Raw genomic sequence first — 15600 nt, 5'->3', positions numbered from 1 at the left:
ACCAATTTTCTCAAAGAAATATCAACTTTCTGGTCTCTGATTAAAGGAGCATGCTGCTAGGGCAACCTTAGGACTACACACAGTCAACACATTTTTGTGGAATAAATGACACAGGAATACTATATAAACCAAACGATAATTGTATAAAAGTAACAAGACATTCACAAATGAATCAAATTCAAATTCTTAATAAACACAACCCCCGATGCCACTCTGGCCCTAAATGAGGTTTCCAAGGGGCAATTACAAAGAAGTATTTTTCCTGTAACAAGTCACGGCAAGGAGAGAAGTAAGTGAGGTTTTGCCAATTTTTTCAAAAGTTGAGAACATTCAACTAGCAGGAAATTCTTTAAAAATATTGTTGTTTTTTTGGTACTTTGGAATTATAAACTTAATATCTTAATGGGATGATGGATCATAACATCACATACATACACACACACACACTCACAAAATAAATAAATAAAACAGAAGAAAAATAGCAGCGTCAGGTTGTGGCTGCACACAGTTATCTGTGTTTATCAGCGACTGCTATCCGGACTGGGTGCTGTTCCCACAGTCTCATATCAGCACAACCATTTAGAAATGAAACAAACCACAGGAAACAAGCAAAACAACTCCCTGGCTGTCTGGTATGCATCACTTCAAACTCAGAATTTAAAAATTCTCTCCAAGTTTCTAAATATCGGCCCACTAAGTTGTTGTCTGGGGATTTAGGGAGGCCCTTATTGGGACTTGATGAACCACTTCTGTGTTCTATGACAAGATAATTTTTAGCATCCTCATCTAAGCCACGTTCCAAAACATAAGAGCCGTCACAGATAGCGGCACTGCCCTAAAGGAACTCCTAGCGCATCCTCCCTCCTGTTCTTAAACGGCACTCGTCCTCGTGCTGCTTCTGTTCTTTTCCATCCTCGTCCTCTGAGGTCGGGCAGTAAGCACCTCATGTTTAAAGTGGACGGAACAAAGGCAACGTGTTTGCGCCATTGTCTGCTGACCACAGCGGACAGGACCAGAGCCACCTGCAGGCCTGAGGAGAGCCAATCAGATTCTCTCCTCCAGGAACTGAGGATTAGGACTGCAAGACTCTGGTGGCCACAGGCACGATGCTCACAAGGACGTGTCACGAGCTGGGAGGCAGGAAGGGGAAGGGCTGGAGTTGCTGTTTGAGTTCCAAGTCAGCAAACAGGGAAACGTGGTGGACAGAGTGCAGCAAAAGCAGAAAACTGAAGCACAAAAAAGCAGGGACCAGAAACGAAATGGCCTCGAAAGTGGATATTCTTGAATCCAGAGGCTTTTCTGTCTCAGGTTCTCGTTCTCTGTGAAATCCTGGTGTACTTCTTCCCCTTTAGTTCAGATAAGAGAAACCTTTGCACACTTTCTATAAGATCCCTCCTTTAGTTTTCGTGTAATTAGTTTGAGTGGGTTTCCTATGGTAATAAGAGTCTAATTATTAACAATCACTGGTTTACGGTTGACTTACTTCAACCACTTGCTAATAATCATTTAAAATTCTTCCCTTGATTTGAGACATCACTCCTTTATTTCTGTTTTAGATGTTTCTCAGGTACCAAGATCACAGTCAGATCTTGAGCGGAGGAGTACTGTTATTTGTAAATAACAATCAAAAGAAAATCTTTCTTTGACACAGTAAGGTAACTACTTACATAATCTGGTAGAGGAGCGTCATTGGAGCTCAGCGAACCTCTCAAGGACTGTGTGGCTTGTTCCAGAACTTTGTTGTGTTTTTTAGACAGCAAGGAAAACAAACTGAAAAAAACAAACAAAAACCCCAATTATTTTAAAAGCACTAAGCATCTTCTTTTCTAGATCTTATATGGAATTATATAGTTACACAAAATCATTCTAAATATTATCAGTTATTCTAAAATATACTTGTAATGATTGTTTTTCCATGCCTGTGTTAACAGCAAGATGAATAATACTATTGATACAACAAAAAATGAAATGAGAATTACAAGGGTTCTAAAAATTAAGAAAAGTTTGACAGTTTAAAATTATATTTCAGACAGAGGAGACATTTTCAGATGATTACTGCTGTGGAAAGAACAGTGGAAAGAATTAGAAAACTTGGGATATGGACTGACTTTATGAGTAACTCATAAGTTTCTCATCTTTCAAATAAGTGTTTTGGATTAGATTATTGCTCATTAATACAGTATAGAGTCTATATTCTATATTATAGCTTTATATTCCTCTTTCTCAAAAACAAATGACTTTAAATATATGTATTATAAGATTCCTACCTCTGGCCATGATTAACTGGTACTGAATAATTCTCCTCCTGTAAATAACTAAAAACTGGACAAATGAAACCACTGTTTCATTTTTTGGAAATATTTCATTCAAAATATGAAACAACTGTTTTCAGGTGTTGTACAACATCTAAAGTGCAGGATTATGATCCCTGAGAGAAAAGAGATCCACGTGGGTCCCATAATGATGAGTTTCTGCCTAGCACAACATTCTAGACCATGGTTCAGAAAGGGGGGACCCAACCAGCACACAGCAGTATTGTGCTGAGCTGGGAAGACAGAGATATGAATCTGAGGTTGCTGTAGCAGCTGCAATTTGCAGCCCAGATTATCAGACTGGAGAGAAATGCAAGAGGGAGGTCAAGAGATCTGCCCAAGGGTCTCCTTGAATGGCTAAATACTAAGCTGCACTGTGCAGAGAAAGACCCCAAAAGGTGTGGCAACGAACAACTATTCAGGAGCTTCAAAATGAATAGATATTTTGGAGGTCACAACAGGCTGGAGGATGCTGGCATTCCAAACAGCCAGAGTGGAGAAAACTCATTGAACATGGGCATTCAGTTAAAATTCTCACAAAGGCCATGCTTTAGGAGTAGGGCTAGAGTAAAGATTATTCTAAGATGCACTCTAACAGACCGAAATGAGCAATTTTCAAAGAATAAAACAAATTTACATTAAATGTAAATGGACTAAACACCAGAGTTAAATGGCAGAGATTATCAGACTGGCTAAAAAAGAAAGACCCAATCACATGCTGTTTATAAGAATCACACTTGTAAATTTAAAGACATAGATAAGTTAACAGTAAAATGATGAAAAAATATTATAATTAATTATAAAGATATAATATCTATATAGTATATTAATATATAAAATATACTTAAGTTAAATATTAATGTATGTATTATATATTACAGAGATGGAATTAATTATAATGTAAACAGTCATCATAAGAAAGCTGGAATAGCTCTATTTATATTAGACAGAGTAGGCTTAAGGACAAGAATACTATTATTAGAGATAAAGAGAGAGATTTTATAATGAGGAAAGGGCCAATTAACCAAGAAGACATAACAATTCTAAATGCGTTTGTGCCTAATAATAGAGCTTCAAATACACACAATTATATGCTCCTAATATTAAATCTACTGTAGCTAATAAAAAAAGAATTCCTCTTTGGGTTAGAGGGCAGCTTAAAAATAAAGGCAATTCTGATTCCATGTACTTTTCCACATAAATATGAGGTATGATCTGTAGCACTTTTTTTAAATGCCAAAAACATTACTCTAGTAGTTCTCAGTGATACTTTTCTAAATAGAATATTGGTTTGAATATCCATTTAGGAAAATCCCTAACTATTTCAGATATTCACTGAAGACAGGGCTACTCACTATTCTTTCTATATTAAGTGTTAACTAACATTATTCAGGGGAAAAAACCTCCTTAAACAATAGATGTTGTACAAAGCAGATAGAACAGAGGCAAGGAATATTCTCTAAATCTATACTCAAATCCAGTAGGAAGAAAAAGTGAAATAATTACTGAGTGAATAAATGTGGAATCACATGATACTGATTAAGTGCTAAGCATAAGTCTAAAAGAGACACTTCTTTGAAATGGAATAGTCCAGGAAAATTTCGTCAAGGGGTTAGATCTTACACAGAGTCTTGAAGACGAGAAAAGATTTATTTGTGCAAGAGAAGAGAAAAGCCATTTCCAAACAGAAGGTAGAAAACGGAGGCGAAATAGGGGACAGTGAGAAGAGTGGAGTGGAAGTGCTACTTCAAGAAGTTGGAAATAAGATTCAGTCTGGGTTTGTGCATTTTTCCCCAATCATTTTATTTTTCTGGGTCTTCTCCATTTGAGGTTTAGTTTTGCTTTGCTTTTCCTTCTTAAGGTTAAAAGTAAACATCTCACTTTCTACTCATACCCATTCCCATGACCCATCGTTCACTAACATTTTCAGTTTGTTGTATACGATTCCAGAAATGTTCTATGCAGCAAGGCATGTATATAAATGAATACTGTACATATACTTCCATCTTTTTTACTCCACAAAATATGTATTGTTCTGTACCTCACACTTTTTCCACTTAACAATATATTCTTTGATTCATTGAACATTTATCGAGTGCCAGTCACTTGATATCTAAGTATACAGATATAACAATTCATTTAATTAGTCCATTATCAATCAGTCATTACAATGTTTCTAGGTTTTTTTTTTTTATTATAAACAGCACCGCAATGAATACCTTCGTAGGTAATTTTTAGCAGACCGAAGGTGAGACTATGTATAGGATAAATTCCTTGAAGTGAAACTGCTGAGTAAAAGAATAACTGCACATAAAAGCGAACTGCTGTAGGAGTATATATTTTTAAATAAACAATTTAAACAATGAAAATAAAAAGGTAAAAATATGTTGTAATAGTGTATAAATCATATTCACATGGAAATGCATACAAAGAGGGAAATTAGCAAGATTCCTCCAGTTGGCTGCAGCATATTCTCTGGAATAAATGGAATTTCAGAAGTTCTTTTGAAACTGAAAGAACTTTGGTGGTGGATTCTAGCCTAGGGCATAGCAAGACTCAGGCCTAAACTGGGTCCCCACACTAAAAGCGAAACCGGCAGACACACCTGGAAGACTGGGCTGCTTGGTCTCACGAGAGGGAAGGAGGCGGTGGAGGCGAGTGAAGCAAGGCAGCGCACTTTGTTGAGTTTACAAAACACCAGAACTCAGGAGCTGCTTTCAGGGTTCAACAAACCTGGCTTCTCTCCCCGAGTGTCCTAAGAGTGTACCTTCAGGGAGGGACGGCAGAGGTGGTCTATGGCAACTTTCAGCATCAACTGAAGATAATTATTAGAGTCTTAGGAATCAAAGCAAAAGGGATTTGAAATTGTTTCCCTTGGAGAAGAAAGGCTAGTTTATTTATTTTAAAAGAGAACACTAACAATCTGCTTTCCTTGTTAGTAGGAGACAAAACAAGGAAGTGAGCTTCAATTCAAATAGAAGCTCTTTCAGTCGGGCATAATGGAAAATTTGACCATTCAAGGGCACAAAATGTTGAAATGGTCCCCAAGAAGCAAGCAGTGGCGGCTGCTCCCAGCCGTTTCTAAGGAAGTTGGTGGAAGAACAGAGATTTGAGGCCACTTTTGGTCTCCCATCAGGAATGAGAAACAGAATTCGCGCCACAGAATTCGCGCCTGCTTCAAGTTGTTATGCCTCTACAGTTTAATAGGCTTTTCCCTCAGGTCTTCTAGCTAGAGCTTTCAAAATTTTGGTGTTTTTTTTTTTTTAACATTCTACTTTCAGTTTTCATTTAGCATTTTTAAGGCAAAATGATCCAAATTTATATGAGACATGATTTGCAAATGGCCGAGAAAAGTAACTTTTGCTTAAAGCTTTGCATTCAAAGTACTAGCCCTAGCTTAATGCTAGACAGAATGATAAAGACACATGGTGTTTGCATGTAAAGGGATAATTCTGATTTTAAAAATAAGTGAAATTGACTTTCAAGTGTGCTTAATATTCATTCAGTCAGGATACAGCTGCCAGAATACTTTTTTTAAAATTAGAAGAAGGCTGGAATTTTCTTCTTTTATAAGAATGTTCATTACAAATTGGTTTAACAACGAAAAACTGAAAACAACCAAAACAATGATCAAGAAATACAATGGATAAAAACTGTGGGATATTCAGACAATGAAACAATATGTAGCAATTTAAAGTGGTCTAAAGCTACATGTAACAATAGGGATAAATCTCAAAAAAAAGTTCTACAGGGAAGGACCCTTGTAGAAGAATGTGAACAAGGTGATATTATTTATACAGCATTTTAAAAATGAAAACAATATTATATATATATATCTTTTACCAATAAAACACATGAAATAATAAAATATATATGGAAATGATAAACATTCCATTTAGGACAGCCATTATTCTCTGAGAAAGAAGGGAGGGAAATGGCATCAGGGAGGAAGAAACAGGGGATTCAGGGCTTGTGCTCTCTCTCTAACGTTTTTTTGGTTATACTGGATACACACATAGGAGACTGCTGTATTACTCCCTATTTTTTTGGTGTATGCCTTAAATATTATATACATCTTAAAAACTGAATAAAAAGAATACAGTATCCTGAAGAAAACAGAGCGCCTGCCAATAGCCAGCCTTTCACAAAAGAAAGCAGCATGGAAAGAGACTCTGTGTGGTCAGTCCGACCTGGAATATGCTCAGAAAACCACAAGCTGCTGAAAAGCGCTGCAGTTTAGGGAGTACACTGCTGGCAGGAGATGAGAGCAGAATAAGGACAGTTTGCAGACAGACCGTGAAGGGCCGCCACAGCACGTCAAAAGTCCTGGACTTTATTCTACATGGAGTGAGAAGCTAATGGAACATCAGTCTTACAAAACGATAAAAGAGACACGGTTCCTTGTTCCACAGGAGCTCAAGTCTGATGGGATAAGGGAAAAAAATGTCTACACTACTAAAGCCAGAGAGGGCCCTGGGTCTGAAGAGAGTGCTGTGGGAGCACCGCTGAAGGTTAGGTACATTCCACAGAGGGAATCTATCTTGCCCGTGGACTTGAAGGTTAGGGGGTTCGCTAGCTGGGAACAGTAAAGGGGGAGGGAGAGCCAGTGAGAAAGGAGAAACAGTGTATAGAAAGGCAGAGAGAGACTTCAGGGGAGTACCGATAGCTTATCTGGGCAGAAGAGTGAAAGTCCATGGAGAGGAAGAGGTGGCAAGAGATGAAGCCAGAAAGATAGGCAGGGGCCTGTTAAAAACACCATGCTAAGAGGTTTGCATTCCATCTTGTCAAGTCACTGAGACAGACAGTAAGTCAAATATTTACCAAGAACCTACTATGTGCCAAGCAATGTGCAAGGAGCCTGGAATAGAGTGACAAGCAAAAGCAACATGGTCAACATGGTCTTTGTCCTGCCCTCCTGGAAGTTCTACTATCAGTGTGGTGATGGAGATGAGCAGGGAGCGCAATGGGGACAAGGCCCAGGGCTGCCCAAATGCACCTGGAGGTAGGGACAGGAAACCATTTCTGGAGATGACGCCTGAGCTGAACCTTAAGGAACAATTAGGAGGCAGGCGAGCAAATGAGGCAATGGTACAGGTAGCTGGGCAAAGAGCAGAGCAGGAAGGAAGGCAGAGAAATCCAAGCACTGCTGGTGCAGGAAACGGCAAAGCACACACGTTCATAAAGTGTTAAGTACACAGAGCACCACGATACAGTTGGGGTAGTAGTGAGAATATGAGAACAGTCCATAAAGTGCCTCCTAGACTTTGGACTTCATCCTGAAAGCCAGGTAGTTTTACAACAGCAGGACTATGATAACAAGAAAAAGAGACAAAAGCACATCTGCTGTGTTTGGTGGGAGGTGTGGGGCCAGGGATGGGCAGGAAGGGTGACTGATTACTCCTTGCTCATCCATGTGCTCTCTCACCTCGTGGTGGCCATAGAGTCCCTGCCACAGAACCCCAGGGCTCCTAGAAGCAGTGTGAAAACCACTGACCTGAGCAGTGAGGTACAAGTACATGACAAGTATATTTGTTTTAGAAAGATTCCTCCGACCTTAGGAGGAAGGATGGACAGGAGCTGGCAAGAGAACAAGAGTAGAAACAGAAAGATCCTTTAGGTACCTTCTACATTGCTCAAAGGAAGAGATGAGGAGACCCTGAACTAGCAAATACGGGTATTTGGAAGGCAGAAGAGGTAACAGAGAGTGAAAAAAGGGAATCATGGATGACTCTAAGGTTTCTTACTTGGGAAACTTAGTGGCTGGCTGAGAAAGTGATTGAACACGCTAGGAATATGGGAAGAAGAGCTGAAGAGCAGAGAGAGGGCCCAGGAAGACTGAGAGCTGTGCTTTAAAGACAATAATGATGACAACAGCAGAAGCTAAGGCTTATATGCTGTTTACTGTATATCAGACACTGTTCATCAAATAATCATATGAGGTAGGTGCTATTATTTTCCTTTTTTAAAAAAACTATAAAAGGATGATGAAATCGAGGCAGAGAGAGGTTAAGTAATTTGCTCAAAGCACATAGCTACTAAGTGGTAGAGTCAGGAGTCAAATTGAGGCAAGCTGGCTCCAGAATCCGTGCTCTTAACAGTTCTTCCTGGAAACCCAGAGGTGCTCAAGAATCTCCCGATGGAGATAGTTAGAAATATCCAGATGATATTTCAGAATATCATAGTTCAAAAATACTAATACTTATACTAATTACATAGTTATACTAATACTAATATCATACTAACATACGATAGTTCAGAAATTTGCTAAACTGGTGCTCAGGAGAAGGGTGAGAAATTTTAGGGTTATTGGCACCAGTTGAAATCATAAAAGTACAAGCGGTCACCCAAGGATAATGTATAATATAAGTAAAGAAGCATAAAGACAGAATTCTGAGAACACCAAGGCTAAATGGGCGAACAGAGCAAAGGAAGCCAGTAAAGGTCATTTAGAGAAACAGTGGAAGTAGGGGAATCAGGAGAGAAAGACATTCTGGAAGCCAAGAGAATAATCTCAAGGAGGGAGCAGTCACCACTGTCAAAGACAAAGAAGCATCAAAAAAAGAAACAAAGTCACTGGATTCCGCCCAAGGAAAGAAATCAATGGGGACGTTACCAAAAACCATTTTCAGAGGGGAGGAGGCCGAGGCTGGACCTCAGCGGCTGAGAGAAGTGGGATGCGGGGAAGTAGGCGGTGCTGGGAGCAGAGAGCTAGAGGGATACTCCGAAGGGAGGGCAGCCCAGAGAGAAGGTCAAGTACTGGGAGGAGGTGGTGGTGGCGGGAGGGGGTTCCCTCCTAGAAAAGCTCAGACGTTTCCCACAAGAACCTCGCCACTCACAGCTTTTAGTCACCTCCTGTCCACACCCTATTTCTTCCCTCTAAACACACTCATAACAGGAGTCACCAGAGAAATGAGGAGAACCTCAACTCCACAAAAGAATGGGAGCAGATGACTTACAGATAAAGAAACTCAGGTACAGAGCATTGGTAGTTCATCCAAGGTCAAAGTGACATAGTCTAGTGAATACAAAAGTTCTTTATAAATCCCAAAGAGCTATTAAAATGCAAAAAATACAAAATATTACTAAAGTTATTAAAGGACAGAGCTACGGCTAGAACCTAAATCTCCTTATGCCAAGCTTCCCGCTCTTTCTCTGTAGTCGCTGATTCTTTCCCCGTGCAGAAAGCCCCTCCTTCCTCCTCTCTGCCCATCAAAACGCTGCCTCTCCATCAAGGCACAGCTCCGTGCTGCTGATTCCACACCCTCTGCGGAAGTGTTCTCTAACCTGTCTTTGCAGTCAATCCTTCCTCCTCACCTCCAACCTTGCTCCAGGCCACCACTGATCTGTTTTCTGTCACTGTGGGTTTGCCTTTTCCAGAATTTCACGTAAATGGAATCACACTCTATTTACTCTTTCATGTCTGTCTTCTATCCCTTAGCATAACGTTTTTAAAATTCATCCACACTGTTTTGTGTATCAGCAATTCATTCCTTTTTATTGCTGAGTAGTTTTCCATTGTATGAACAAACCTCAATTTGTTTATCTCTTTATTGGTTGATGGACATTTGGGTTGTTTCCAGTTTTGTGCTGTTATAAATAAAGCTGCTATAAACATTCTCATACATGTTTTTGTGTGGACACATGTTTTCCTTTCTCTGGAACAACTACCTAGGAGTGGGATTGCTGGGTTGTACGCTATTTAACTCTCTTAAGAAACCGCCAAACTGTTCTACATTCTTGCTAGCACTTGGTATTTCAGTCTTCCTAATTTTAGCCACTCTAGTGGGCATGAAGTAGATTTCACTGTGGTTTTAATTTGCATTCCCCTAAAGAATTTTCTTCGGCTCACGTTTTCTTTGGTGAAGTGTCTATTCAAATCTTTTGTCCATTTTAAAAAACGGGTGGTGGTTGTTCTTCTTGAGTTCTAAGAGTTCTTTATATATTCTAGATACAAGTGCTTTATCAGACATATTTTTATAAATAATTTCTCCTAGACCAGGAAGAGGGGGAAAAAGGGAGTCTTTTCATTTTCTTAACAATTATCTTTCAAAGAACAAAATTTTAGAATTTGATGAAGTCCAACTCATCAAATTTTTAAAAATTATTTGGTTTTGTTGCATCCTAAGAAATCTTTGCCTAACCCAAGACCCCAAAGATTGTCTCCTATAAGTTTTACAGTTTTAACTCTTACGTTTAGGTCTATGTTCCACTTGAAGTTAATACATATGTATAGCATGAAGTAGGAGTTGAGGTTCATTCTATTAGTTTTTTTGCACATAAATATTTAATTGTTCTAGAACCATTTGCTGACAAGACTATCCCTTCCCCCCTTGAACTACTTTGGCAATCTTGTCAAAATTTCATTGACCATATATGCAGGGGTTTATTTCTGGACTCTATTCCAATCCACTGGCCTGAAATCTATCGTACATTGTCTTGATGACTCTAGCTATAATTTATAGTAAATCTTGAAATCAAGTAGTGTGAGTCCTCCAACTTAGCTTTTCTTTGTCAAAATTGATTTTGGGTATTCTAGGTCCTTTGTATAGCCACACACATTTTAGAAACAACTTGTCAATTTCTACCAAAAAGCCTAGTGGGATTTTGTTTAGAATTGTGTTGAATGTACAGATCAAGTTCAGGATCTTAACAATACTAAGTCTCTGATCCATGAGCATGAGATCACCCTGTTTACTTAGGTCTTCTTTAATCTCTCTCAGCAATGTTGCAGTCTTCAGTCTACAGATCTTCTGTATATTTTGCTAATGTATCCCTAAGTTATTTCATATTTTTTATGCTACTGTAAATATCACTGTTTCTAAATTTTAATTTCTAATTGTTCATCACAAGAATATCAAAATACAATTGTTGTTATATACTGACCTTGTATCCTACACCTGTGCTAAACTCATTTATTAACTCTGATTTTTTTGTAGATTCATTAGGATTTTTTAAACATATGATCATGTTTTGTGTGAACACAGTTTTAAATCTTTTCTAATCTGGATTTTAAAATTCTCTTTTTCTTGAGTCACTGCACTGCCTAGGACCACCTGTACAAGGCTGACAGTGAACATCCTTGCCACTTTCCTGATCCCAGGGAAGATGTATCCAGTCTTGACTCTCCCGAAAAAAGTGAGCTAATGACACAGGCTGAGTCAACTATAACACCCCATTTCCCAGGTCACAGAAATTGGTCAATGGATATATGTGCTAAGATTTTTCTACCTGGAAATGGTAAGAAAGACTGCTTTCCCTCTCTGGTTAGAAGATCGTAAAGATGTATTCTGCAAGTGCCTATGGTCATGGTTCAGTTTAATGGAGCCGGTATTTCTTTTGTGAGCTATTCTTCACTAAGCACCCTTGAGACAAATCTTTCCTTTATTACACATGCTAGGGTCTGGTATGGTTTACTCCTTCATCTTGAAGTCACCTCTTCTTTGAGGCCTATCACAACCGGACCTGACACATCCTATTTTCATTCCACTACTTTATTTTTTCCCATACTACTTGCCACTTTCTAAAATGCTGTATACTTTTCTTGTATGTTTTTATTGTTTCCATCCACTAGAACAGAAGTAGGCAAACTACAGCATGCAAACCAAACCTGCCCACCATCTGTTTTTGTAAATAAAGTTTTATTGGAACACAGCCACATCCATTCATTCATATACTGTCTATGGCTGCCTTCATGCTACAACGGCAGGGTCAAGTAGATGTGACAGAGACTATCTGACATGAAAAGCCTAAAATAGTTACTATCTAGCCCTTTATAGAAAAAAAGTTTCCTGACTCCTGAGCTAGTATGTAAGCTCCATGATGGCAGGGATTTGCACCTGTTTTGTTTGCTGCTATATTCCTAGTGCCTAGAACAACGCCTGGTGCACAGCAGGTATTCAATATTGGTTTACTGGATAAAATACAAAGTAGAAATTCACTTAAAAAAGAAAGTTTTTTTTTAAGTTTAAAATTTCAAAGTTTATCTGGTTTCTGATTCTTCACATAAATATCTGATATTTTTATGGCCAGGAAAGTTTTTCCCCCCATATTTTTACTATAACAAAAAAACACCAAGCAGTCTCTCCCATTTACCTAGAAATATAGCTGTCTTATACTTTTCAGTTTCTCTCGAGAGTAATCCTTCAACATTTTTCCTGAGTATACAAACCTAGCTGAGGGCCAAGCGGACGGGATTTGCTGCCAGATCGGATTTGGGCAATAAGAGAAGAATCAAAGACATCATCGAGGTTTTCAGCCTAAGCAAACAGAAGGATGGGTACACCATTCACTGAGATGGGAAGACTGGTGGGGGAACAGGTTCCAGGGAGATCATTAGGAGGTTCCCTTTTGGATACGGTAAGTTTGAGATGCCTATTTGTCACCCAAGTGAAAATTTCAAGTAGACATTTGGATATGTGAGTCTGGCTTCAGGAAAGAGATTCCGGTTAGAGGTATGTATGTGGGAACTGTAAACGTATAACTAGAACTTAAAGCCATGGCAATGGCTGACAAAATTCAGTAATTAGTATAGACAGAGACAAGAAGACAGACCAGAAAAAGCTGAAACCTAGACTAGAAGTGAAGGAGGACCAGATGCTACAAGTTTATATTCTAGAACTCTGGAAAGGTACAGGTATCAGAACACCCGTATACGGAAAGTATACAGAATAGAAAAAGTATACAGAATACAGAAAGTGGGGTGCAGATAAGGCCGTGAACAGGAAGAATGACTGAAAACCTGTATTAAAAAAGTCAGACTTTCAGTTCCCCTTTCCTCCCTTGCTCAGCCCAGTGAGTGCCTTCCTCCACCTTGGCAAAAGAATAGAAGTGTTCGCTCGCAAAAGGATGAAGCAGAAAGACTCTGGACTTAGGGATATGTGGCACAACTAAGGGTGGGAGAGCTGTACTGAAAGAGAGCTGCTAAGTAAGAGCGTTGAGGCTGAGCACTGAAGTCTCTGGCTTCATCCCCCAGTCAGCTCAGAGAACGCATCAGCTAGGTTTGTATACTCAGGAAAAATACTGGAGGACCACTCTCAGGAGAAACTGAAAAGTGTTAAGACAAAAGGATCCACAGATACTGACACTGGGGAATTCTCCAAAAAACCAGCCCAGATGGAGCAGTCTAAATGAAGCCACCAGTCAACAAAGCCCGGCCCAAGCGCACAGAACCTCCAATCGGTTCTTTAGTGCCTCACTTCTAAATACGAACTCTGCCAAAGATCACCAGAGCGCCACTAAAATGATAAACAAGCAAAAATGGAGAAAGGAACCTGGATGAAACAGAGAAATGCAGGGAGGGTACAAAACCTCCCAAAATGTTACAATTACTAAGCTAGGAGAGAAAAGCAAACATACTGAAGCTATGAAGCAAGAAGGAGGCTGTGTAACAAGGATTATCAGAGAACAAAAAGAACTCTTAGAAAATGAAAATACGATAGCAAAAACGAAAAGTTCAACAGAAGAGCTGGAAAATAAACTTGAAGAACTTTCCCAGAAAGCGGAACAGAAAAAATAAAGAGATGGAAAACAGCAGGAAAATGGCAATCTGAGAACTGGTCCACAAAGTCCAAGATAGGATATTTTAAAAGAAGAGAGAAAATAGAAGGAGAAAAGGAAGACATTATTAAAGAATTATTTCAAGGAAAGTTCTCAAAACTAGAAAACATGAATTTCCAGAATGAAAGAGCCCACCAAGAATCCAGAAAATGGGTAAAAACAAAGAAAATCCCCCACTGGCAATGGAATTTCATAACACTAGAGATAAAATAAGGTCCTAAAAACAGAGAGACAGAGAGGGAGGGCCATATACAAACGATCAAGGAGGACAGAATAGATGTCTCAACAGCTAAAAAACAATGAGCGATGCCTTTGAAATGCAGAGTGAAAACGACTCAAAGTAGAATTCTACACCCTACCAAACTTTTCTTCTAGAGAAAGATGAAAATAAAGACATTTTACATAAATTGTTAGAGAAAGTAACCATCATCACGTTACACTACATGGATCACAGGTGAATAATATCCAGTTTTAACAATATAAACACTGACTACCGACCTAACCTACTAAGATGTCTGCGTAACAGTACTGGGAGAAGGGGGAAGAGGCGCCGTGGAGCGTGTGCACGGGGATGCGTGTAGCTGAAGGGAGTTTCAGATGATGTCCAATTCTTCTGACACAGTAGTCTGTTCACATAAAACGTTTGCCTTCCTCATTCCACTTCTCTGCTTCTAATGAAAAATCCTCCTGTCTATTCAGAGAAAGTTGAGCAGACCCACGATTGCCAAGGACAAGATGCAGGTGGCCTTTGTCAAAGACAGACCAAATCAGAGGTGAGGGAAAGGCTGAGGGAGAAAGGACAGACACTGGATGGTACAAATGTGGGAAACGTCTGAGGGTTAAAACACCCTTAGTACAATAAAAACTCATCAAAGTCTATGAAGATTAGAACAAATTCATTTATGAAACGTGTCCCTTTGTACTTGTAGAATACGAAAAATAGTAACTTCTCAGGCTTTTCCTATCTATCAAATTATATAATATTAGTTATTTGTTTAAAATATGCTACTTTATGTTCTTAAATTGCTATATACCTATATGTGTGTTTATATAAATATAATACATATATGTATTGTTAACACGGGTTTTTTTCCCCAAATGCTAAGTTCATTTAAGACCTTGACAGTAGATATTTTTTTTAAAGATTTTAGTTTTCCTTTTTCTCCCCAAAGCCCCCCGGTACATAGTTGTGCACTTTTAGTTGTGAGTCCTTCCAGTTGTGGCATGTGGGACGCTGCCTCAGTATGGCTTGATGAGCAGTGCTATGTCCGCGCCCAGGATTCAAACCCGCGGAATCTTGGGCCACCAAAGCGGAGCGCGCGAACTTAACCACTCGGCCACGGGGCCGGCCCCTACAGATCTTTTTTTTACAGAGTTCTGCATACAACAGGGGCTAACATATGCTTGCTATTGATGATTTGTCTTTCCTCTTTTTCTCTTCCACCTTTCGTACTCTAGTAAAAGAAAATGTGAAGACATCAGTATTCCTGTCTTACAAAACATGAAGTCTTAATTTATTTTTAGTAAAAAAATCTTATTTTTAAGGACCTAAAATTAAAATGAAGGAGATGGTTGACTACATAATTATCTTTGCTAAGAACACTGACGTTTATAAAAAGAAGTTAAAGCAGGCTCAACTGCCCATTCGGTCACATTTAATTTACTTAATAAACCATAAACATTATTTTAGATATATAATAACTAGCTTAAAATTCATTTCCATCCAAGACAA

General features: G+C 38.9%; 1 protein-coding gene across 3 annotated transcripts in view; it reads right to left on the bottom strand.

The window, feature by feature from the left end:
• The window catches only part of DYM (dymeclin), a 364500-nt gene that overhangs the window by 119626 nt on the left and 229274 nt on the right, over positions 1–15600 (bottom strand). For all 3 annotated transcript variants that reach the window (XM_046671418.1, XM_046671417.1, XM_046671419.1), the window contains one exon: positions 1668–1770. In XM_046671418.1, coding sequence (XP_046527374.1) covers positions 1668–1770 — 103 coding nt within the window. The remainder of the gene's footprint in view (positions 1–1667; positions 1771–15600) is intronic.

This window comes from Equus quagga, chromosome 9, assembly GCF_021613505.1.
Source record: "Equus quagga isolate Etosha38 chromosome 9, UCLA_HA_Equagga_1.0, whole genome shotgun sequence".
Lineage (NCBI taxonomy): Eukaryota > Metazoa > Chordata > Mammalia > Perissodactyla > Equidae > Equus > Equus quagga.
The sequence above is the reverse complement of the archived record's forward strand: the minus strand, read 5'-3'. Positions and strand labels throughout refer to the sequence as shown.